At 45.0% G+C, this 26,508-nt stretch overlaps 1 protein-coding gene across 2 annotated transcripts in view; it reads right to left on the reverse strand.

Moving 5' to 3' along the window:
- IGFBP3 (insulin like growth factor binding protein 3) overlaps positions 1-25,872 on the reverse strand; it is a 42,745-nt gene extending 16,873 nt beyond the window's left edge. The window contains exons 1-3 of one of the 2 annotated variants that reach the window (XM_082192907.1): positions 25,269-25,671; positions 14,986-15,206; positions 8,363-8,482 (exon numbers count right to left, since the gene is read on the reverse strand). In XM_082192907.1, the coding sequence (XP_082049033.1) occupies positions 8,363-8,482; positions 14,986-15,206; positions 25,269-25,656 (729 nt within the window). In that variant the 5' untranslated portion in view covers positions 25,657-25,671. Of the gene's footprint in view, positions 1-8,362; positions 8,483-14,985; positions 15,207-25,268 lie in introns of both variants that reach the window. The other variant, XM_082192908.1, reaches the window with a different exon arrangement.
- Between the last annotated feature and the right edge of the window lie 636 nt (positions 25,873-26,508).

Here is a 26,508-nt window from a genome sequence, read left to right on the forward strand (position 1 = left end):
AAGTTACTGCAAACGATAGCTGTGAGAGACAGCGAGCACCAATTTCCAGGAATGTGTACTCAGTTATTGTTCCTGGTAATAAATCAGACAACAGCCCAAAGTGGCAAAAGCTATGTTTACTGTTGATTAATTTGATCAACTTTTCTTAATTTATTATGCCTTGGTTGTGGCAGTGGGCAAAAAGATTGTTAATAATGCTGTTATCTTTTAGGAGGTTGTATTTTAGAGGGTGAGAAGTGTAGACAGCATAGAAGCCAGGACTACCATCTGATATATATGCACTTTAAACACACTGAACTCACTTCTGAGTAGACGCAGATGAACTTACTGTTTCTTAAAAGAAACATGCATAGGATTGCACTGTAAAGATGTATCTGCCTCTTTTTGAAAGGACTTTCCCTGGAAAAATATGTTTTGCAATGCAACAATTGTCACCCTGATCTCCATTGTCACAATTGTCACCCTGATCTCCATTGTCACCCTGATCTGCAACAATTGTCACTCAGCTCTCCTGAGCTTGCAGGGCAGCAGCTGAAGAAGGAGCAAAAAGGGTTTTCTTGTGTGTGTGTGTGTTTCTTTGTGGCTGATTAGCTGCTCTCCCTGTGCAAAGGTCAGAGGGGGCAGGGTTTCTGTTGAGTCAGGTGATTAGCTGTGGGAGGCACATCTGGCGGCACACGCAGTTTAATCCGTCTTTTAGATTTAGGGGAGCTAGTCTCAAACGTTTGTTGGGGGAGACCTAGGTTTTTTTGGGGGGGTTATTTGTCCTGTCTTCACGCTTTTTAAGATGGAGGACCACTGTAGCCACCCCCAACGACACGTTCTCAAGATGGAGGGTGAGGGAACAGCTGCAGTCGCCTGCGGTTCTTGCGCAATGTTTGCCCTCTTGCCAAAGGTTGCAGGCAGCTTTACCTGCAGCAATTGTATGTTGATTGCCCTCTTAGAAGACAAAGTCCAGCAACTGGAGGAACGTGTAGCTGGAGCTCTTCTTGGAAGCAACAGAGAACAGCGTCTCCACCAAGGAGGAGACAGGGGACACCCCTGAGAAGGAGGCTAGTTCACCAACACAGGAGCCAGATATATGGAGAAACGTGACTCAAAGAAGTAGGAGGCCCAGGGTTCGCTCTGATTGTTTAGAAATACACAATCACTTTGAAGTCCTCTCCCCTAGCATGGAAGACGAAGAACAGACTCCATTTGAGGATCTCTCCCTCATTACAGTCGATCAGGTATATAAAGACAAGCAGCAAAGTCAGTCCTCAGGGAATGTGCAGGCGACCTTGGAACGGGCAGCTCACAGAAGAACCCCAACCAAACCTAAGAGGAGGCGTGTAGTGGTGATAGGGGATTCCCTACTGAGGGAACAGAAGCAGTGATCTGTGGCCCTGACAAGATGTCTCGGGAAGTGTGCTGCAGTTTCTTGAAGATGGACTTCTGGCAAGCGATGGGCTGCACCTCACAACAGTTGGGAGGAATGTTTTTGCCAAAAATCTCAGAAACCTCATCAAGAGGGCTTTAAACTGACTAATGTGTGGGAGGAAGACAGTGCTACTGAAGGTAGGAGTCTATCAATTGATGAAGATGATCATCCAAATGTCATGGACCAAATGGAGCAAACAGCACGCAGACCTAGTGGTGGGAGGAAAAAATCCTTAAATAAGAGACACGGGGGAATGATTAATGGACTTCAATGTCTGTACACTAATGCGCAAAGCATGGGAAATAAAAAAGATGAGCTTGAGCTCTTGGTACAGCAAACTAAATATGACATAATAGGCATCACTGAAACCTGGTGGGATAAGTCCCACGATTGGAATGTAATAATGGAGGGATACAATCTATTTCAGAGAAACAGACCAGACAAGAAAGGAGGAGGAGTGGCGTTATATGTCAGGGATGTGTATACCTGTGAAGAGATCCAAGATTTAGAACCTCAAAGCCAAAGTGAGAGCATTTGGGTCAAAATTAAGGGAGAGAAGAATAACAGAGACCTCATTGTGGGAGTTTACTATAGATTCTTGTAAAGAAGCTGGTAAAATGCGGTCTTGACTATGCTACCACTCAGTGGATTTGTAACTGGCTGACTGACCGAACCCAAACTGGCTGACTGACTGAACCATCAATGGTTCCTCTTCATCCTGGAGAAGTGTGACTAGTGGGTGCCACAGGGTTCTGTCTTGGGCCCGGTTTTATTCAACATCTTTATCAACGACTTGGATGATGGACTCAAGGGCATCCTGATCAAATTTGCAGATGACACCAAACTGGGAGGGGTGGCTAACACCCCAGAGGACAGGATCACACTTCAAAACAACCTTGACAGATTAGAGAACTGGGCAAAAACAAACAAGATGAATTTTAACAGGGAGAAATGTAAAGTATTGCACTTGGGCAAAAAAAATGAGAGGCACAAATACAAGATGGGTGACACCTGGCTTGAGAGCAGTACATGTGAAAAGGATCTAGGAGTCTTGGTTGACCACAAACTTGACATGAGCCAACAGTGTGACGCGGCAGCTAAAAAAGCCAATGCAACTCTGGGCTGCATCAATAGGAGTATAGCATCTAGATCAAGGGAAGTAATAGTGCCACTGTATTCTGCTCTGGTCAGACCTCACCTGGAGTACTGTGTCCAGTTCTGGGCACCACAATTCAAGAAGGACACTGACAAACTGGAACGTGTCCAGAGGAGGGCAACCAAAATGGTCAAAGGCCTGGAAACGATGCCTTATGAGGAACGGCTAAGGGAGCTGGGCATGTTTAGCCTGGAGAAGAGGAGGTTAAGGGGTGATACGATAGCCATGTTCAAATATATAAAAGGATGTCACATAGAGGAGGGAGAAAGTTGTTTTCTGCTGCTCCAGAGAAGCGGACATGGAGCAATGGATCCAAACTACAAGAAAGAAGATTCCACCTAAACATTAGGAAGAACTTCCTGACAGTAAGAGCTGTTTGACAGTGGAATTTGCTGCCCAGGAGTGTGGTGGAGTCTCCTACTTTGGAGGTCTTTAAGCAGAGGCTTGACAACCATATGTCAGGAGTGCTCTGATGGTGTTTCCTGCTTGGCAGGACTCCATGGCCCTTGTGGTCTCTTCCAACTCTATGATTCTATGATTCATTGTCTGCCTTGCTTTCCAGTCTCCTGCCCATGCTTTAAGGGGACGAGGGAAGGTGGATGGGTGTCACCCTCCTGGGTGTCAGTCAGTCAGCACCTGGGCACCTGGGGCTCCTACTGCATGTGGACACAGCTCGTCCCCCACGAGCTTTACCATCAACAGGTAACTGCATGCCTGCATAGTGTTAAGTTGTTGTATCTGGCCACCAATCCAGAAATATTTCTTGGGTGGCTTACAAAGAAGACCAAAGCAATATTAAAAATATAATGTATAAAAATTTAAAAACTATTTTTTAAACAAAAATTTCCTAGCAACCACATAAACTGCATAGTTTACAGCCCAGATTAAAATTATAACAGTCAAATGTTAGTTTAAAATGCAACTAAAAAGGTCTCTGCATGTGAGCTGTGGAAGCTCTTCCGCAGCATCAGTTACCACCTCCCATCCCTTGGCAAAGAATCTGGAGCATCTTCAAGTTCACTTGCATGTGGCTTCGAAAGCTCCTTGCCAACCTCTCCAGTCCCCTCTGCCCCGAAGAGAGCGAGCACCTTGCCTATCTAGCAGGAATCCCATCCCCGCTTCTTCATTTCTGGATAAAAAGAAGCTAAATGCACAATTCCAAATTGCTAAAAGCCAGAAAGAAGACCCTGCAAAATGATATCATGACCATTGTAAACAATTAGAAGACAATGTGAACTTTCTGAAAATATGGTTCTAATTTCTTACATCTGGTCCATGGGGTCACAAAGAGTCGGACACGACTAAATGACTAAACAACAACAACAAATTTTTTACAAGGACCAACAAAAATTCACAAAGTGGCACAGACACTTTTGATTTAAAGAAAACTCTTCTTCAGGATGGACGTGAAACAAAAAAAAAGGGAGGGGGAGAATAAGATGTTTTAAGTGGAAGCCCAGACTTCTCTCCCCAGAGTGATTAAGGCAGATTGCGCCTGGTAATAGACTGCTTTCTCAGAAAATCTAAAAGTCAGCAGTTATTACAATCCGTTTCTGGCCCTAATATTGGTCTACTGTAAGAAGATAGCAGAGCTAGGGGAGAACATGGTTACTGTAAAAGGAACAAGATCTAGATTAAGTACTTGAAACCTGAACTACAGCCCCAAATATAAATGGAGAGAAATCCTCAGCTGTTCAAGATAAGCTGTAGGGGTAAATATAAAGCAAGTGTTGCACTCCTTCTACTTGGACAATGAAGAAAAGTGAAATCAAGGCCCCACAAATGCATTTATGCCTTGGACGACTGAAACTGCCTTTAAAGATGTCACACACAGAGAGAAAGTCAATACAGAGCCATATGAGCAACATATGGGGAAGCAGTTCTTTAACACCTGTGTACTCTTTGGAAGGTACAGCAGGTTGGCTGGTCGCTTGATGTTGACTTTCTTCATTTCCAACTCCCAAACCACATAAAAGGCCAACTAAAACATACAGAGAATGCTTTACTAATAATATTTTCTAATGAAAGCACAGCAGACATCGCACATTTGCATCATTGCTGCAAAATGGCAACTGGAAGCAAGAGGTGTGGCCTGGGAAACCATTCATGGGAAAGACGGCGGTTCATGTGGCAAAACTATCTTTTAAAATGCAATGCGTCATGCAAAATAGCAAGGAAGCCTCGTGCAATATCAGCTTTAAGCACTTACATTTCTAAAAACAGGAGGTATTAGGAATCACCTGTCATGAAGCCATGTCTCCTAACTTGGAAATCATGATATTAAATTCTCATTCTCTAATGGTTGCCTGACACGTTTCAGAACTGACCTTGACACTGAAAACAGGTTAGGGATTTGGGACATTACTGTGTCACACATCACAAAGTACCATATTTTTCCATCTATAAGATGCCCCCATGTATAAGATGCCCCCTATTTTGGGGGACTCAGATTTAAGAAAATAGGGGGAGATGGCCCCATGTACAAGACACCCCCTAATTTTTGACATTATTTTTTAGGGGAAAGACCTAGTCTGCTGGAGAAGAATAGCTTGACCACAATGGTCCAAGCATTGGTAACTGCAAGACTGAATTACTGCAACCCTTCAGCTTGGTCCAGAATGCTGCAGCACGACAACAGGGGAACACCTGATACTGGGGATAATGGTTTCACTGATGCACAGGAAACTGAGATCATCCTACAGAAACCTGCAGAAAACCACAAGAAGCTAGCAGTTGGAGGGAATAACTTGTGCTTTCAGGTGTTTCTATATTAATGCACAGTGTAAAGGAAACAAGCAGGACAAATTTGAGCTCTTAATACAGGATGATGAATATGACCTAATAGGCATTACTGAAATCTGGTATGAGAGTCATGACTGGAATGTAGAAATTGAGTGGTTTAACCTATTCAAAAAGGATTTACCGAACAGGAAGGAAGGAGTAGCATTATATACAAATGATGTATACAACTTGTGAAGAGATCTATGACTTGGAGCATGGAAGACAGATTGAGAGTATCTGGGTAAAAAACTATAGGAAAGGGAAACAACAGTGACCTTACTGTGTGTGCCTGCCATAGACCTTGAAGCCAGACTGAAAACTTGGACGATGTCTTCCTAGATCAGATCATCAAACATTCAAATAGGAGAAATATATTAGTCATGACAGACTTCAGGTGTTCCAATATTTAAAGGGTACTAAAGGAGCTTGCGGATATAATCTCAGAGCTTCTGTCTAATATTTGAGAATTCTTGGAGAACAGATGAGGTCCCTGGGGAATGAAGGTGGGCAAATGTTGTCTCCTTCTCCAAATCCGGGGGGGGGGGGGAGACCTAGACTGGTCAGCTTGATATCAATACCAGGAAAGGGCAGATTATTAAATGAAAGCGCCTACAAAAGGATGCTGTGATTACCAAGACCCAGCATGGGTTTCTCAAAAATAAATCAAGCCACATGAACCTCTTTTCTTTTTTTTTGAAGGAGTTACAAGCTTGATGGATCAGGAGAAGGCAGTGGATGTAGTGTATTTTATTTCAGTAAGGCTTTTGACAAAGTTCCCCATGATGCACTTTCAGAGAAGTTGGTAACATGAGCTGGAAGAGATAACCATTAGGTGGATTTGCAGCTGGCTGGCAGACCAAACCCAAAGAGTGCTTAGTAATGTTTCCTCACCATCCTGGAAAAAAGTGACAAGTGGGGTGCTGAAGGGTTATGTCCTGGGTGCATAGCTGCTCAACATCTTTATAAATGACTTGGATGAAGAAATTGAGAAGGTGCTCATCCAATTTGCAAACCACACCAAACTGGGAGGGGTAGCTAATGCCACAGAAAACAGAATTGAGATTGAAGATACTTTAACAGATTGAACAAAATGAATTTTAATAGAGATAAATTTAAGGTTCTACACTTAGGAATGAATAACCAGTTGCACAGATATAAGATTGGGGACAACTAGGCAACATCAACAGAAGTCTTGTATCCAGATTGAGGGAAATCACAGTCCTGCTATATTCTGCCTTGATCAGACCACACCTGGAATACTGTGTCCAGTTCTGGGCACCACAATTCAAGAAGGACACTGACAAACTGGAACATGTGCAAAGGAAGGGTGACCAAGATGATCAAGGGTCTAGAAACTAAGTCTTATGAGGAATGGTTAAGGGAGTTGGCTTTGTTTAGCCTGGAAGAGGAGACTGAGAGGAGATAGTATAGCCATTTTCAAATATCTTAAGGGCTATCACATGGAAGAGGGAGCATGCTTGTTTTCTCCTGCTCTGGATAGTAGGATGCAAACCAATGGCTTCAATTTACAAGAAAAGAGATTTCTACTAAACATTTGGGGAAACTTTCTGACTGAGAAGAGCTGTTCGGCAGTGGAACAGACTCCCATGGGAGGTGGTGGACTCTCCTTCCTTGGATGTTTGTAAGCAGAGGTTGGATGGCCACCTGTCATGGATGCTTTAGCTGAGATTCCTGCATTGCAGGGGGCTGGACTAGATGACCCCCAATGCGGATTTTATGATTCTGTGATTGCCGGCAGAAGTAAAATTCAGTATATTACACTCCTCCTCAAAGATCCTCAATAGCTTCAGTTTGTTATTAGGTCAAATTCAAGGTACAGTGGTACCTCGGGTTACATACGCTTCAGGTTACAGATGCTTCAGGTTACAGACTCCGCTAACCCAGAAATAGTACCTCGGATTAAGAACTTTGCTTCAGGATGAGAACAGAAATTGTGCAGCAGCGGCGCAGGAGGCCCCATTAGCAAAAGTGGTCCTTCTGGTTAAGAGCAGTTTCAGGTTAAGAACAGACCTACAGAACGAATTAAGTTCTTAAACCAAGGTACCACTGTAAAACCCTCAATAGTTTGGTGCCAGTATAAATGAAGGGTAGCTTTACTCTGTGTGCAGTCACTCAAGCACTTCAATCTGCAGAAGTCAAGAGAGCCTCTCTTAACAAATAGGTATGTTAATATGGGACAAAAGGCACCTTCAAGTATTGCAACACAGTTCTGATTAAATGAACATTCTGCACTATCCTAATTCAAGTAAGTGAGGGTCAGCATGCATACAGAGAAAAAAATAGAGGCAAAAGTGCAAAACTGAAAGAGAAAACAAGACGCAAAGTCTGCAAGGAGGGCTCTTTGGTGGCGCAGGTTTATGTCTGAACTAGCCAAGGTGTGGGTAGGTCTGGTGGTCTGCAATTGTCAAGAAAGGTCATTATCTCATGAGGCAGGTGCCCAAAATCCAGACTGCCTGAGATGCCAGCATTACTTAGAAGTAAATGTTCTGAGTGCATATCACTTTCTTGATCACATGACCTAGATTTTGGAAGCAATCCTCAGCAGCATGTAAAGGATACATACGTAAAGTTGCTCAGGTTGTTGTCTGTAACATGACCCAACTCAATTTTTCTAGGAACCCTCAAGCAGCTAATTACTATTCAAAGCATTGATCTATTACAGCCATATGCTCATTTTGCTGTCCATCCCCTTCTTTTTCAGAGAGCTGCTTCTTTTTTTCAACGAAAGGTACTGGAAACTAGGGCCAGCGTCAAGCTCATATGTGACTTGGCAGAGGTTTCTCCAATGTGATCTGTTGTTATTGACATCAATTGCATCTGACAAGGAGCCTTGGAGCCATGCCAAGAGGTGCCCCCAAACTGCTGTATTTGACAAAAATGGCATGGGCTGAAGATTAATGATTTGTTGTTCAGTGATATTTTACTGGAATTACTGACTATAACAGATGAAGGAAGGAAAACATAAATGGCTGAGAAATTTCACTCACCTGTTTTTTCTTGTAGAATCCCTTCTTGTCACAATTTGGAATATGCAATCCTCTCGGGCTTAAGACATTCAGAATCTTTAGGTTGTTTAATGTGTCTTCCATTTCTCTGCGACAAGGACCCTGACAATTATAATGATCGCTTATTTATTCTTACAAATCAGAAAATCCTTATATGCCAATACTCTTAGCGTTCTATTTGACACTATGGTAAACACTGGTATTAAGTGTTGTATTAAGATGGAGAATGAAATTTTGACTAAAATAGCAAAAGAACACTAAAGGGTTAAGGAAGGACATTTCCTTAGCCCTGGGTGAAGCCTCCAGAGGGGTGTCACTGTGGGTTTTTGACCCGGGTGAAATAAAGCCTAGTTCCACTCCATCTTAGCTGAAGGTTTCTAGAATATTAGAGAGCCAACTTTGTCTTCACATAAAGGCAGCTGGAACTCACACATCTGCCTATCAAGAATTTGGCTGCTTTAACTACTATTTTACACAGCAGATTGTAATTAGGCTTGTATTAAAAAAAATTTAAAATGCTCCCAAGCTAACTGTACCCACATAGAGAACTGCAATTAGGGATCAAATAAACTGCCACTTCACTGTGAAGACATTTAGTGGGGAGAAGGGGGACATCTAAATCCAGCTTCCGCCCCCTTCAGAGTAGCTGATTAAAACCTGATCCACACTCACCTATTGCACCACACCACACTACACCTAAACTGAACAAATGTTCTACACATTTAGGGCAATTGCTTGGATCCTAAAATTACCATATTTTTCGCTCTATAAGCTGCACTTTTCCCCTCCTAAAAAGTAAGGGGAAATGTGTGTGCATCTTATGGAGCGAATGCAGGCAGGAGGCTCTGCTCAGCGCTCCCTTTAAAGAGCCGCATGGAGCGTGTGTGCGGCTCTTCGGGGCTTTTTCCCCGAGGAGGGAGAAGGGCCGCACACTCCACATGCTCTTGGGGGAGCCTTAGCCGCGGGCAGCCTCTCCCGGGCAGGGGGATGAAGGCTCCCCTTGCCCAGGAGAGGCTGCGAGTGGCTATCCCATAATGCACACAAAAGCTTAGTTGGTCTCTAGGGTGCTACTGGACAATTTTTTAATTTGGGGCTGTTATTCACTTTTTGGTGTTTCTTTTTTATTTTACATGTGTTTATTGTTTTATCATACACAACTGCAAATATTTTAAAGATGTTTAGCATGATTCTAATTGCAGTGTAATATATGTTTGCCTGTTGCCAGGCTGCCAGAAAAGCCCTTCCGTCTGTAAGCAGAAACAGGCATGGCTTCACAGTACAGTGGTACCTCAGTTTTCGAACGTCTCCGTTGACAAACATTTCGGTTTTCGCACGCCATAAACCCAGAAGTAAATGCTTCGGTTTTCGAACATGCCTCAGAAATCAAACATGCCACGCGGCTTCCATATTGAGTTTTCGGTTTTTGAATGTTTCAGAACTCAAACGGTATTCCAGAACTGATTACATTTGAAAACCGAGGTACCACTGTAATTAACTTTTTTGCCCAGTAACCAAGGAGACACAGCACATCCATCAGCTAAGAAAGTCAGTTGCAGAAGCTAAAGTTCCGTCCTCTCTTCCCCCTTATTTATACCTCCCTCCGTGCTTTTTCACTGTGACTCGGCTTTTCTTAATTGTTCTAAACTTTTCTTGACTCTTCTTTCCTGCACTGAGAGTGGGGAGGAGAAGGAGCTGAATCAGGACTGTATTGCAGGAAGGAGAAACCTCCCCTGCTCCTTCTCTTTCAGTGTCTGTGGCTCCCTCAAGCCTCTCCGCTTCCTCCTCCCTCTATTCCTCCCTGGCTCAAAGTCCCCTTCCCCCTCAGGTGCCTCCTGGACCACCGGCTGCCACCCAGCCAGTCCCTGACACCCATTAAGTTCACTGAGCCAAGATTCAAAATACCACATCATGGTTGAAACTTAAGATCAAGTTGCCTCGGGATTTTGCAGCGTGGTTTCACCACTGGCTAGTTTAACAACACACAAAAGGCATCTTCTTTCTTCTTTAGTGGAGGCACAAAAACACCTTTGTTTGCTCTTTGGGGCTTCTTCATTTTAAGAAAAATATTTGTGTAAAATGCAGATTAAACACTGATTATTTCCAGTGCCTTTGGATGGTGCATAGGGCTTCAGATACACTGTCTCAATGATTGTTATATCAACCCTGCAAAATCCCCTGGGAGGTAGATCTCCTGCAGGTGGCTCTGTGTGTGCTGAGCTTAAGGCTGCCTCGTGAGCTCGAGGCTGACAGATCTGAACAAGAGACGACCTGGTTCAAAACTACAACTATAACTTCATCCAGGTTGACAGACTTTTCTGAACAAGGAATACATGCTCAGGTGAAAACTTTCTCACATTGGCATAATGTTACATGGAAGCAGCCAAACTATGGCTTAGTGAGGATAAGCAAGTGCACAGGTACCTGGAGGCAAAATCTCAGCTGCTTCACTCTCCCATCCTGTTGCTGCCCCATTCCCAAGAGCTAAGCCATGATGGAGCAGAGGGTCATGTAGGAACCTGGGGCTGTGGTCGTCTCACTCCCAACAAACCACAAGCTGCTGTGAGTCTGTTCTTCATTAACAGCTCACAGCTTGTTCAGGGGAGAAAAAGCCCAACCCTGGACTCAGACACAACACTAAACCAAACCAAACCAAACCAAACCACAGCTTCGCTTTGGGCAGCGCAGAGGAAGAAGAAGAAGAGGAGGAGAAGTTTGGACTTGATATCCCGCTTTATCACTCCCCTTAAAGAGTCTCAAAGCGGCTCACAATCTCCTTTCCCCTCCTCCCCCACAACAAACACTCTGTGAGGTGAGTGGGGCTGAGAGACTTCAGAGAAGCGTGACTGGCCCAAGGTCACCCAGCAGCTGGATGTGGAGAAGCGGAGATGCGAATCCAGTTCACCAGATTACGAGTCCACTGCTCTTATCCACTACCCCACACTGGCTCTCAAGGACTGGAAGAGGAGCAAAGAGGCTCTCAGATTTGCTCTAGGCACCACGTTGTGGGCAAAGGAGACCACTGGCTTTGAAAGAAATCACTGCTCCCTCCCCCTTTATTGTTTGAATAAAAAAGAATGGCAGGCACAAACCCTCTGCCTCTCTCCCAAGCCCTGTGTCTTGCTACTCCTGAAGCAGTTGGGGAAAGGTAACAAAGAAGGCAAAACTGCAAGAGACTCCTGGACTTTCACACTTTCTCCATCCTGCAGCACAAGCCAAACCCTGGTCTCTAATGGAAGCCTCTGAACATGCTGCGAGGAGTGTGGGGAGCGGTGGCAAGGAGAGCCACGTTGATATTTGCAACCCGCAGATAGCTCTAACCTCCAGAGCAGCTTTAGGAGATTATGAGACAGAATCCCTTTTTAGGCTAAGGTGGGCAGGCAGGGCTTGGGCTATGACTATCAATTAAACAGCTATACTGGGAGACCAAAGAGAACATCTCCCAAGGAATCCAATGCTTCTGGCTATATTCCAAAAATTTACAGCAAGCCTGCAACTTACACAGGGTCAGTGACAGAACTTGGGGTCTCAACCCCAAGGAGATGGGGGCCCCCCATCTCCTACCTGAGTCAGCACGCTTGCCAGAACTCCAAGCACATCTGAGGCTATTTAACAGCATATTTAGGGTTCTTCTGACCAGGACACCCCCTCAGCTATGTGGGACCTGCAGCAGCCTAGTTGTCTCATGCCACGGAGACGATAATGTCAAATGCCTGAGTTGCGTGGGAAGGGTTCCCAGGAATGGGGAACTCATGGCTCTCCAGAGACTGCCCGACTCCAACTGCCATCAGCCCCAGGCAACACAGCAAAAGGTCGACTATTACAAAGCCATAGGCCAACAACATCAGGAGCATCCCAGGTTCTACATCCTGACTTACAGCATCATCCTAGTTCCTGCCCTGCTAGGATGAGGTCAGAAAGGGCCCCTATTCACAAAAGATCCATTGTGGAGCAATAAGATTGCTAAAAAGTTGTGACATACTTCGTTAGTACATTTTGTAGCACAGTGCAGTAAACTTTCAATGAAGATTTTCTCATTAATGCTCAGGAGAAGTAGTGAAATGATGGCAAAGCAGTTGCCAGCAGAAAGCGCATTGAGAGGTCCGTGCTCCAGCAGATCTCACTTGGGCTTTCACTTGGCAGTTTAACGGATCAATCAACTGATCAATCAACTCTTTTAACATTTCTCATGAATTAGCCTCCAAGAGGCAATTGGCCCAACTTTGAATATGTTTTTAAAATTCTTTACATCGTCTACTCCTTACAAATAAAGCAATTCAGGGGCATTGACTGTAGGTCACATTACAAGCTTTTTACAGGTACAGTGGTGCCCCGCAAGACGAATGCCTCGCAAGACAAAAAACTCGCTAGACGAAAGGTTTTTTCATTCGCGATTTGCCTCGCAAGACGAATTCCCCTATGCGCTTGCTTCGCAAGACGAAAACGTCTTGCGACTTTGTTAAGCCGTTTAAACCGTGCTTCGCAAGAAGAAAAATTCGTTAGACGGCAAAAATTGCGGAACGGATTAATTTCGTCTTGCGGGGCACCACTGTAACTTGTTTCTGAGGTAAAATGCATGAAAAAAATATTTTTAATGGTCAAAATTAGTTGCTTTATTAATTAAATATTCCAATTTCTCAATTAATCTGAATTTAACCACATAGTAAGGCACAGGAGTTTCTAAATCTTCAAGCCCTTTTCCTTCTGGTCACATAGCTGAACTGCAGAGCTCTACAGCAGACAGCAGGAGCAGTTTCTGGGAAGCAGCCATCACAAATGAGATCTTGCTTTTGTAATCACCACTTTCCTCTTTTCTTACCCACTGCCTGGATGGACTATATCCTACTGGCCAAGTTTTTGAAATCCTGGCTGTCATCTCTCAATGAAACCAGGTCTGTTCATTGACATACTGTCAATAATATTTCTGCTGCTTCCACTATTGCTGTTTCCCTTTTTATTTTAAAGAAAAATGCTCAGAAGATGGCCTTTGTGCCGTTTGCACTCAGAATAGATTGCGAAATTAAATCAGCATCTCTAAATACGAGTTATTGCAATGTCAGAACTTGAAGTTCCCCAGTTTCAGAATTGGTTGGAAGGGGATAGCATGGAAATAAAGTCAACCTGTATTACCCTGTGAACACAAACCTTTGTGTTTCCTTCCTCCTTGTGGAAGAATCATAGAATCATAGAGTTGGAATAGACCACAAGGGCCATCGAGTCCAACCCCCTGCCAAGCAGCGCTCTCCGAAAAGAGAAGCAGCGCTCTCCGAAAAACCAGGCACCCTTGGGCTCCCACTGGAACATTTCTACATTTTGTGGCAAATAAACCAGGCAAGGCCACTTTTCACTTTCATCAGACTCTCTACATTTTCCATTTATGTAGGTTTTTGGAGTGGTCCCTCCCTATTTTTTTTCCTTTTCAACAGCACAAAGTTGTGTCTGGATCAGCCATGAGTGTTTTGATGCACAGCCAAGAAAAACACAGCAACATTTTGTGTGCTGTTGGCATGGGGATCTGCCGCTTGCCTGCCAAGAGCAGTACATGAACCAGAGTATTCTCTGCTCCCGTTTCCTCCAGTCCGGCAGGTCTGCAGACTTTGTTCATATCCTACACATAAGGAACAAGAAACAGTGACCACTTCATCCTCCATGTGTGGGTTTTTTTCACCCAGAGGCATTTTCAGCATGGCAGAGCAATCACTAGCAAAGCTAGACACTGCTTTGTGTGCAGAAGAAAACTTCTGATAGCCAGCCAAAAGTTGATACTGAGTCCTGCATTCACAGCACTTGCTATGACTGGCTGCTTGGGATTATAGGCTCGCAGACATAGACAGAAAGCAAGGAATTTTTATTTATTAGCCAATCTGTTGTGTATGTAAGGGGAACAGGACATTGCCACCATAAAATCTTGTCCAGCCAGGCAGCTTAAGTATGGAGTGGTGTGGAGAATCCTCTTTGAAACGTCACTTGTCTTCCTCAAACTTTTCCTTCCTTCAGGATGATTCAGATGTTTCGGGTAAACACAAACCCCATTTACCTTAATGTTTTGCGTGAGGAATGAGACAAGCCATGATTTACACCAGCTTTGCTTACTGGGCAGAGATATCCTCCACCAGCCGTGGATTCCCAACAGAACCCTCAGCTGCTGGTGAGAGAGATGAAGACCCTCAGCATCACATGACTAACAACCTCCAGGAATATTTGTCGTGGGACATTTAAAACTCCCTTGGGAAACCAACCAATGAAATTCACTTTTCTGCTCTCAAAATTCCTCTGATATTTCTCCCAAACAAGAAGCTTCCACATCTGCCTCAAAATTTCATTCGAGGCAAAACCTGATGTCACCTCTGGTTCGGAGCTGTATGCAACGATCAAAAGAGGCACAGGGACTCTAACCTGCCTGTGAAGTGACTGCTGGTTGACAGATTAAATGTGATTGCAATGGTTCTGTATAATTCAGAAATCTTGCAGCTGTCAGGATCAGTTCTAGTAATTCTGGCAACAACACAAGCTCAGACAACTAACAATATCTAGAGTAGGCATCCATTTAAAGTGATATTTACGGAACACATGTATGTTGCTTTTTCTGTTAAATAAAAATTACTTACATATTCAGTCTCCTGCTTGGACTCAGAAGAGAAATTCAGTGTGTCTGTGCTTTGTGAATCGTATTTGTAGCGTTGGGTATTTTTGGCGTGCTCTTTCCTAATGACATCTATTTTGGTGTGGTGAGCATGTGACTTGGGTTCCAACAGTCTCTGTGTGTTGGAGACAGACTGATTCTCTGTGCTGCTGATGTTCTGGTCTTCTTCCGAATTGCTGGCATTCCCTTTAAACAAAAACAAATGTTCAAAAGTAAGCCCATCGTTTATTAATTGTAGCAGAAGAACTTCCACATGCTCTGATGGTGTTTCCTGCTTGGCAGGGGGTTGGACTCGATGGCCCTTGTGGTCTCTTCCAACTCTATGATTCTATGATTCTATAATAATGTCTCTGAAGGTTATTATCACGGTACATTAGGATGGTGCACGGAGCATTCAGGATAGCAAAAATAAGAAACTGCAGCCTACTTTTTTGCAATGGGGGAGACAAAACAGGGGAGGGCAAACAATAGGAAAAAGGGGGTGAAAGTGAACGGACGAAGCAGCGCTTATGGAGGCTTTCATAAACATAAAAAGGTTTCAGCTACTCAGGCCACAATGCTTAAAAACCAGGCACTTATCCAGGAGGGCTCTGCTGAAGTCAGTGGAGCTATTTTGGAGTAAGTGGTTTGAAGACAGCAGCCTCAATATCATAGAGACAGCAGAATCTATTTCCTGAACAGAAAGAGTTCAGTATTTTCATGACTGAAGGAACCTAGTGACTTTGCAACCAATCATGCCAGTGTTATTATTGGGCTGGAGGAGTTGTGTGTCTTTCATTTATATTTAGATGCTTGAAACCTGTCCTATAAGCTCTAAATTGATTTGTTTTCACAGTCATAATTTTTAAACCACTTACATCTAGCAAATCACCTTGCCTGAATTTGAAGCATTTCCGCTTCTTACCAGGAGAGGGCACATTTTGTCATGACTTGATCATTTCTGAAGTCTGGACCCCAATGAGAAGTTTGTCAGCAGCTTACACCCCTGCAAGGCATGCAAATATCTATACAGGTAATTTGTCAAATTTGCATGCCTTGCAGGAATATATTCATGGTGCATAAAATGCACTGTGAGAGTGCTTATATTTATGATTAACATGAAAAACAATGTGTTTTCCTCTGAATGAGGAGGAAACTAATAACGAAAGGTGACCCACCATCTATGACAAATGGGTTGATATTTATTTAAATGGATATTCTGACCAATTGCTTATACAGCTGCTGTCATTGGGCTTTATTCCATGTTCTAAATTATTTCATATTTAATTCTCTTTAAATAAACCTAGAATCTACAGTGGTACCTTGGGTTAAGAACTTAATTCGTTCCGGAGGTCCGTTCTTAACCTGAAACTGTTCTTAACCTGAGGTACCACTTTAACTAATAGGGCCTCCTGCTGCTGCCGCACAATTTCTGTTCTCATCCTGAAGCAAAGTTCTTAACCTGAGGTACTATTTCTGGGTTAGTGGAGTCTGTAACCTGAAGCGTCTGTAACCTGGAGCATCTGTAACCCGAGGTACCACTGTATTTGAAAGCTGTGAACATTGTTCTGCTATGATCCTTAGACATTATGCTGATTTGGCTTTTGCTAAGCATTACAAAGAATTGCTTTCAAATATGGGACAGGCACAACGCTTCCAGGTCTGCACAATATTTCGTATTCGTGTGACTGCAGCGGGTTGCATTTAGTCTTGGATGTTTTTAAAGGGAGCATCTCTCAAGCTTGCTTCAGGCTTCCATTTCAGCTAAAGGTCACCTGTGGCAATTACACTGGGAATGCACAACTATTAAATGAAGAGCAGAGAAATGGCTGGCTTTAGAACCGACCACAGCAAATGTGTACTGACATCTTTATTCAAAATGACACAAGGCAAGAAGTTCTGCAGTGGAGCTGAAGGCCTGAGCAGCGGAAAATGCGGCCGGTTGGCAAAAGGGGGGCCAAGGCATCACCTTCTGGCAGGTGGTTTTGGCACAGCTACTGCTGACACTGGGCACACACAAAACATAAACGTTTAAGAAACCAGATTTGAGGAAGCAGAGTATTCTGTTTTCTATGGGTTTTATTCAAAGCCTCAGCAATGTTTAAACTTCACACTGTTTGGGGTTTGTTAATTTGGGTATTTTGCACAATTCAATTAAAAACATACACACAGAAAGTATGTTAATAAAGTCTGCACAAATTTTCTGTTGAAAAACCTTATTTTTGTTTTCAGATTTTTTTTCAAGCATTCCATGTTACTTTATCATTTCCCATCTGCATATATATATATATATATATATATATATATATATATATGCTTTCGTAGATTTTCACGGGTACAGGAATGCAGGTTTTGGTATCTTCGGGTGTCTTCCCGTGTAATATATATATAGCTTTAGAAAATAGTTTGCATATCTATTACCGGATCATGACTAACTTATTTATGTGATCTGGCAATGAACTATTCATAAAAATAGCAACCTGATTTCCCCTCCCCCTTTGAACTTTGAGCATAGTTAGAAATAATTATGTCCCACTGCCCAGGCATATATAGGCCTTTCCAAAGTTTGGAAGAGACTGAATGAGAAAAGACCCTGTTATTTTACACAACGGTTGCCAAGTTAGCTTCACCTCCTTTTATAGTTGCCTCAGAATCACTCTGGAAAGGAAAAAAAGGGGTTGTCTAAGCAACGTAGCCTTTTATTTGGGGGTGGGGTGGAGATGTTTCACCCTGTCTTTGGAATCTCTGAATGCCAGAAGGCTCTGGCCAAGGCAATGGAAGAGGGCAATTGTGCCACCTACATCATTTCCGAAATATGAATACGTCACACAGCAAGCAGGTCTGTGAATAATAATAATAATAATAATAATAATAATAATAATAATAATAATTTATTTTTTGTACCCTGCCCATCTGGCTGGGTTTCCCCAGCCACTCTGGGAGGCTTCCAACAAAGATTAAAAATACATTAAAAGGTCACTTCCCTAAACAGGGCTGCCTTCAGATGACTATCTTGCTTTGCTAAACATCCACCCATGAAACCCCCAGTTGTGATGGAGGAATGCTTCCCCTTCGACAGGCACAACACTGGTCTGTAGGTTTTTGCTGAGCATGTTACCATACACTCCTAGAACTGCAGAGCTGGAAGGGCCCCTGGAGCTCCCCTAGTTCCCCCCCCCTTGCAAGGAAGCCCCCACAGCACATGGCCCTCAGAAGAGGAGAGCCCCCCCCCCCCCGGAGGGAGCCAGGCTTTCCTCTTTGGACTCCCGGCTCCCTGGAGATGGGAGCTCCGCTAGAGACTTGCCGAGGGGCTGAGCTGATTGGTTTGCCCAGGTTCTCCCATAGCAAAGCCCCCCAAAATATATACATATATTTATACAATGATTTATTTGCTTTTTGGAGTTTGGACGGATGGTTTTGCTGTTTTGGAGTTAGTCAAATGGTTCTTAGAGCTTGTGTTTTGTTGATACTCTGTACTCTGCTTCAGGGGGTTTATGCTGTGAAGCCATCTATAAATTTGTTTAATTTTTATGCTTCCTCTCTCCCCGCTCGTCTCTAGAAAAGGAGGATGCAGCAGCTTTCTTGTCCTAGTGCAGATGTTTCAAGCTTCCTGCTTTCAGGGAATGGTCTGTCAAAGACCCCCAGCAGCAGGGATGGTCTGCCCTGTGGGGCCACCGGAGGTGCTGCCCCACTTCTGCCACTGGTGGAATGCACCACCATGTGCCAAATTAGGAGAGGGGGCGGTGTCCTGCCAGGCTGTGCCACTCACCAGAATGCCAGCCTTGCAGAAAGTCGGTGAGAGGAGGGTGCTCTGGCAGCCAAAGCGGTGGGGTGGGCGGGGGGGGCCCTCTTGCACTTCTGCCACCTGAGGCAAATGCTACCCCCATCTCACTAGCCAGCTCTGCCCAGCATATGCCAGCATGTGTCAAAGAGTCTGCAGCACATTCCAAGCTGCGCACAGTTTATGCGGCACAAGGGCAAGTCTTGCGGAGCCACACCGCTGCCCCATGCTACTAGCCAGTGTGACCCAAGACAACAATGGCACATGAGCTCCATTTGGGGAGTCCACAACATGTCTGTTAAGAACACGTACACTGTGAAATCCACATTGTGATGGAAGACAATAAAAGAAGCCCCCCAGCACACACTCTTTAAAAAAATTAGCATACAGCATCTAGCACAATGCCTTGCAAACTGAAAACAGTATTAAATTGATCCACCCAGACCCTCTATGCTTTTCAAGTGCTCTGGGGGGCGGGGGAGTTTAGGAACCCCAGACCTAGAAGATAATGCATACTCTCTTAAGCTGAACATTGGAGTGGGAAATTGGCACCCTGAGAGACTTGCCTGTCATTATGGATCCTTTACAGGGAGGAAGCTCTGAAAAGCTTCCAAGGAACCCCAGGGGTTCTGGAACAGTGAGGGTCCTATTTACTTTAGGCAAATCTCAGCTTGATTGCTGATTTTTTAATTTAAAAAAATGGTTCAGTGCTGCATTTTTCTTTCATTTCAGTAAGTATTTTCATTTCTTAGTATTTTATTACAAAGATATCTCATAGCAGTTCAGAAAGGTAAAACCATTTTTTTAAAAAGTCATACATATTGCAGCACACATAGGCCAGAATAACTCAGCGACGGGTTCAGGAAAGTCCAAGCAAACAGGTGAGTTTTTGCTAAGCATCAGAAACCACCCCCCTTTGCTTAGTGCTTCCTGAATAAAGGGGGGGGGATTCCATTCCTGAGAGTCAGCCTGCTTCTGCAGGGACCACCATGGCAGCCCCCAATAAGCCCCATTGAGAAGGAATTACATCAGCTGCACTTATTGAGCTGAATCTTTCCACTCACTTCTGGCCACTGAAACTGCAATCCCACATATATGAAGTCCCATGTCTGTAGCACTGCACTGTGAGAGTCCTCTATGCCCCACTGCAGAGAGACGGGGTCTTGCTTTTATTCACCGTTAGGGAAGTCAAGGGTGAAAGAATCAGGGCAGGTAGTATCCCTAACGTGGAAAAAGGAGCCAGCCCGGCCTGCCCATTCCCACGGCTGATATATGAGGCCACAAAATCCACCTTTTCCTCTTCTTAACCGACAAATAGGCTCAGGTTTGATTTGTACATCTGATTAAATAATAGCTGCCTATTATTCTGAGTGGACTCCAAGAAATGAAAGAAACTGATGTAGCGCAATGCTGTTTGCAAGCGTGGCATATTTAAAGATTTTCTTCATTCAATTGTCACAAGGTGAGAGTCAGAAATGTGCAATTGTTAATGGGTCATGTTGAATTCCAAAATCCACATTGGAGTGATACCTTCCTCAGGCCCAATCAGAATGCATGGCCTGCTTTAGAGTTCTCCAGAACTCTTCATATCAGGTGAGATGTTCAAAAGGACGGGCAAGAGGGAGGGAAGTAGAGTACAAAAACTGGGCTGATAATTGTAAGCCATGAGGTTTGCTTGTAGGTTCAGTTCCAGGGTAGATATTGCAAGCTAAACAAATCCGTGGCAGGTGCTACAGGCATCAGGTTACACACCTAGATCCTGGGATAAAGAAGCCATTTCTATTCATCATCTGTGAGAAATTAAAGCCTGGTAGTAATCCAAATCTTAAATAACAACAACAATAATTTACGGTATTATTTATACTCCGCCCATCTGGCTGGGTTTCCCCAGCCCCTCTGAGCAGCTCACAACAAAATTTTAAAAGCACAACAAAACGTCAAACATTAAAAACTTCCCTAAACAGGGCTGCCTTCAGATGTCTTCTAAAAGTCAGATAGACACAGGTTCCTGGGAGTTGAAGTAAAGAGAAGCATGACAGTCTTTATTTATTTATTTATTTATTAAATAAACGAATTTGCATGTTATCCTTGCGCAGGGTCCATGCTAATCTTCTCTGTATTGTTCCAATTTTAGTATATGTGCTGCCGAAGTGAGCACATGACAGTCTTTATTTGAGGAAAGGCAGGCATGAACGTTGGGTGGCATACCAAGTTTTAAAAAGTCAATCGAAACAACTGATTGGAAGATATATAACCCTCAAAGTGCAACGCCCATCTCTGGATGGTGAAAAATTATCTTTCTCGGTTGTAGATTCTGCCTTGAATGGGTTGTTTTGGATATGAAGCAGCCACTGATTCTTTATCCCAGAATCCTAGATATGTAGCTGACTTCCGGGTTAGCGCGATCAGCTAATGGCGGATTCCCTCCGAGCTCCGGAGGGAATCTGCTCGACAGGGGCTGGGTCTTGCCGTGCCGGCGACGCAGGGACCCTTAAAAACCATGGGCGCGGATGCCCGTGGACATGGTGACTCGGCGGGCACCGTTAGCGCCCTCCCGACCCGCGAAGGAGCCTTTTTAAAGGCTACGGAACGGGTGACGGGGAGCGGCGTGGTGCTGTGAGTCTTCTGCTTCCCCTGCCGAGCGAAGCCGCATGCCATTTGTCGGAGAGCGCTGACTTCTTCCTTTTAAAATTCGGACTTAAAATCAAGAACAACAACCCGTGAGTAATTTGGAAATTGAACTAAAATTATTTCGTTTGCAGATTTGGTACGAGCCGGGGAGGTGAAAAGAGGAAGTCCGTCTCCCCCCATTGTAAACAGTTTAAAGCAAGGATCTGCCAACTAAGGTTGCGAGAAGAGTTGTTGTTTTTCCTGATCGGATAAAAGTTATTAATTCCATGGATTTAAAAATCTAAGTTATTGTGCTGGAGGACAAGAGTCTATTTGTTCGGATTAAGTGCCACTTTTCTCGAGACCGGGAGTAACCCGTGAAAAGAGCCTGCTGAGGATTTACAGAAGACTTTGACAGCTGTCAAATTAGCTGTCAAGGTCGGAAAAAACTGAAAGCTTTAGCCAGTAATATTGCTACAAAGTATTGAAAGTAAAGAAAGATTGATACAAATTAATTTGACTTTTGGATCGGAAGTGAAAGGAATATTAAGTAACCAGAATCCCTCTAGAGGGGATTCATAGACATTACAAGAATGGAAATAGGTCGGAAAATACGAGCTGATCTGGCGGAGCTTGTCTTTCTCATGGGAAAGCTGCGAAAGATGTACGAGCAAGGCCATGTTTTGTCTACAAGTCCTACAAAACCGAAGTCAACAGAAAATATACCTACTGAGTTGGAAAAGGACTTGATGTTTAAAACACAGGCAGCTGGACAAGAAAAGAAACCAAAGATTGAAGAGGAGGAAAAGACACTTGCTGAACAGGAGGAGCAGAAAGGAGGGGTGGCCGAAATGTTACAGAAGACAAACGAGAGCCGGGGGCCTGTCAAGACGACTTCAAGTTCGACCAAGGTGAAAGCTGGGCTATTTGGGACACATGGATTTAAGAAACAGAGCTTGAGCTCCACCTCTAAACAAGTAGGCCTGGCTGGAAGGATCATGGCCAGTATTGAGAAAGTACCTCTTCGAGTTTGGGTGTCAATCATAAGAGACCTCCAAAGAAACCGGCTGAAAGGGATTGAGAGAGATTTGAGAGCCTCGGACGTAAGGTCACCAGGCTAAAAAGATGGACTAATGGACTATGGTTTGGGATTGAAACCGGGGAGAGAAGGGTGGGGTTTGGAGGTCCAAAGGGGGCTTGATCTTTATTTTGCAGTGTAAAAATTTTATGTTGTTTATCACTATAAGAATGGGGAATTCGTGGAAGGGAATTAGGGTCAACCTTAGGAAAAGTATCTTTCTCATTTTTCTTTTTTTATATATGACTAAGGTATATAATTTAAAAGTTGTTTTATAAACTGAACTAAATAGAATAATGAACTAAGGGTTAAAATCTACTATAAAGAAATACATTAACAAATTAAGGTTAAGACATTAGGGATAAAAACTTGTTGAACAAATAATTGGATTTGGAATACAAGAAGGGGAGGTGTGGGGAAGTCGTGAAAAGAAGTTACTGAAAATGAGATCTAAAATGTGGAACCTTTTTTCTGTTTTTTGGTTTTTCTGTTTTGTTTTTTGTTTCTTTTGAAACTTTAATAAATATTATTTTCAAAAAAAAAAAAAAACAGAATCCTAGATATGTAATCTCTGCTGCACTTGGGAATGCTGCCATCTCAACCTTGGAACTGAGGATACAAGATGACCTCTTGGCTGTTAACACCCACTCTAATTTTTGTTTATTTTTGTTAATTTTTCCTGACCCCATCCCTTGCTTTGTGTAACATCTCACCTGATGAAGGGCTCTAAAGCTTGCCACACTTTCATGATATTTTGGCCCAGCTGTGGACTCGGGAGGTTTTTTTCCTAATGGACTTTTGTTTTTATGGCCCAGTCTGCATGTGATGATTAGCCAAACCGTGAACCATGACAATACCACAAATGTGCAAGTATGCACAGTAAAATTAATATATATATATATATATTTAATGGCCACTTTGCTCCTCCCTGGTCATCCTGCTGTCACCCTACCCAGAGCTAAACCATGGGATGTCCAAACCCGGCCTTGTGGTTTTCTTCTCCCAGACAAACCAAGTATTGTTATTGCAGTAAGCCAAGAATGAGCCTTGGCTATGTCTTCGGGTTTGAAAAGCCACCTGTGGATGCAACACAAAGGCCTTAACTCCAAGTAGGGTAGCCCCACAGGAGCAAAGCAGCCTTGATTTCTACAGTGAGTGCCCACACATTCCCACTTAGCTAGGGTTTGGCCTAAAGTCCTTCCTTGCATGCAAGGCTAAGACACTCTGGGGACTTAGTCAACTCAAGTGTAGACAGAAAAGCAGCATCTTAATTTAGGAAAGGTCAGCCAAAGACGATCTGCTATCAAGCAACAAATCCTCAAATGATCTTCATAATCAGCAAACCAGTCTCTTAGAATGCTTTTTTTTTAAGCCTATGCAACTTTTCCAATCCTGAATCCCAACCTTGTGTTCTGAGAAAAACTGTGTATAAGGAAGTTGACTTGACCACCTGTGCTCAGTTATAGGCACCACTGTAATTGGAGTCACTGGTTTTCTTCTGCAAGTTTTTCTGGCAATTTACAGTTGTTTTGTTAAAACACAAAACAACTGTAAATTGAGAATCCTTCTTTTTTGCCCCCTTAGGAAGTCACTGGAAGCCCCCAGATTTAGTTTGAAAAAGACAATTTACACCATCATTTGTATCATACATTATTACTATAGCAAATCCGAAACCTGCTGAGAGTATGTCCCACTGAAAACAATGGAACTTATTTCTGACAGGAAACACGTAGGACTGAACTGTACAGTTGCAATTCTAGGCAAACTCACAAGGGCACAAGTCTCTGTTGAGCATTAAGCTGCGCTTCCAAGTGAATATGAACAGGGTTGCACAGCACAGTTTTTGCTCCAGGCAGCGCCTCCCTCCTCCCCTCCCCTTTCTAGGAAGGCTGCAAATAAGAGACTTGACTAGGCTTGCTTTAGTCTCCTGAGGTTGAGGAGACTGACCATTCATTTGTTCATTTGGGAATTGGGAAGGCTCTTATGCAGTCCATCAGTGTCCCCCCCCCTCCATCTTTTGCGTGTGCAAAGAATGGTTTTGAGACACAGATAACTTTTAAAAAAGTTATATATATATATAACTGAACTGAGCCAGAGCTGACACATTTTTGCAACAGCATACAGTCACAATTGTGACCAGAATATAGAGCAATTCAACACCTAAACTTTTTTCTCATTTGGGAGCGAAGTGTTCGCAAAGGAAAAAATGTGTCAAGTGAGAAGGTCAAAGGTCATTTTACATCATCATGCCCTTTTCTGTCTTAAAGTCAAGCATTTTGGTCACAGGTGATACATCAGAAACTGAGTTGTTGTGGACACAGGCACAAAACAAACACCAGGGGGCGAGACAGCAAAGCAAACTTCACTTGCTCTCCGAACAGCCGAGCCAAAATTGCGCAGAAAATGGTCCGCACAAAGTTCGCCCAGCCAAGCGCCAACTCCGCTCGCAGCGAGCAGTTTCCGCCCCCGGAGCGGGGCAGGCGGGACGCCGGGGCATTTCGAAATGCGACTGAAGGAGAGCGGGCTTGTATGCCACCCGGTAACAACAAGGTCTCCGGCTGGCTTACAATGAAAGGAAAGGTCGTTTACAGCACAAGACCAGACGGGAAGTCCGAAGCGCCAGAAAGACCTCTGGAAATCCCCCCCCCCCCACAACCTGAGGAGACAGATTTCTAAGGGAATGACCCGCGGCGAGAAACTGACGGCAGGAGGAGGAAGCGGAGCGGCGGCCGCGACTTCCGACGAGCGCCCGCCTGTCCCGCCAGCCGCGCTCCTCCCTCCCCGGGCGCCGCCCGCTCACCTGGCCCGCGGGTCCCTCGCAGCAGCCAGGCTCGCCCTCCGGGCGCGGGCTCGTGGGGGGCGCCGCTGACGTTGGTGCAGAGCCCCTTGCCGTCGAGCAGCGCGTGGAGGGGCTTCGGCTCGCCCCGGCGCGGCCGGCAGCGCAGCCCGGCGCCGCACAGCTCGGTGTAGACGCCGCACGGGCGGCCCTCGGGCAGCGCGCACGTCTGGCAGCAGCCGCAGCCCGGCTCGGGCACCAGCTCGGCGCAGGGGGCCGCCGGCGCCTGGCACTGCGCCCGCGCCCGGGAGTCGCACGGCTCGCAGCGCACCACCGGGCCCGGAGGAGCCCCCGACGCCGCCGCCAGAGCCCACAGCGGCGCCCACAGCAGCGCGCACAGGCGGCGCACCATCGCCGTCCCGCGGGAGCCGGCGCGGCGGGCGGGCGGGCGGAGGGCGCGGGGAGCGAGGCTCTCCGGCGCCCGGGCGACGCGGCGGGGCCCGCAAGGCTCCCTCTCGGGCGGCCCAACCCTCAGGCGCGGCCGGAGCGGGACGGAAGGAGCGGCGAGGCAGCGCGAGAGGCAGCCTGGCGCGCCCCCAGAGAGCTCCCGGCCGCCGGACAGCGCGGCTCGTCCATCTGCCGCCCGCCCGCCTCCGGCGCCGCCTATATAGCGCCCTCGCAGGACCCGCCCGCCCGCCAGCCCGAGGGGCGGGGCTGGGGGGGGCAGCGCTGGCCGGACCCGCGCGCGACTGGAGCTCGTGCCCTTCGGGGTTGCCCCCGGCTTCCTATTCAGGACCCCCCGTAACTTAATCAAAAATAAGTATACTTTTTTGCGGGGGGGGGGAGGGGAGTTGCTAACCTGTACAGTATTCTTAAATCTAGCAATCTGTGGTGTCTGCCTTATGGAAAGATACCCACCTGCTTGGGCAGAGCTTTCATTGAGGCGTTATTCGCAGTCTTGCCGTCTATATCCATAATGCAGATGCACCGAAACTATTATTCAGGAAGCAAGTGTGTTATCCTATTAATATGCAACAAGACTCCCGTTTCAATCACTTGAATGGCAGTGCCGTTCAAACTGCGTGCAAGCACCGCGTCTCGTCATCAACTATGCGGGGCGGGGCTTACCTGTGCCCCCCCAATGTTTTATTTAGGTTGACACCTCTGTATCTCAGAATCCCAAGCAAAATTGAGATCTAATATCATCATATATCATCATCATCATATAAAAGAACAGGGCAAGGAGGCTTCCGTTTATTGAAGC

This window comes from Podarcis vaucheri, assembly GCF_965113315.1.
Source record: "Podarcis vaucheri genome assembly, chromosome: 12".
Classification (NCBI taxonomy): Eukaryota; Metazoa; Chordata; class Lepidosauria; order Squamata; family Lacertidae; genus Podarcis; species Podarcis vaucheri.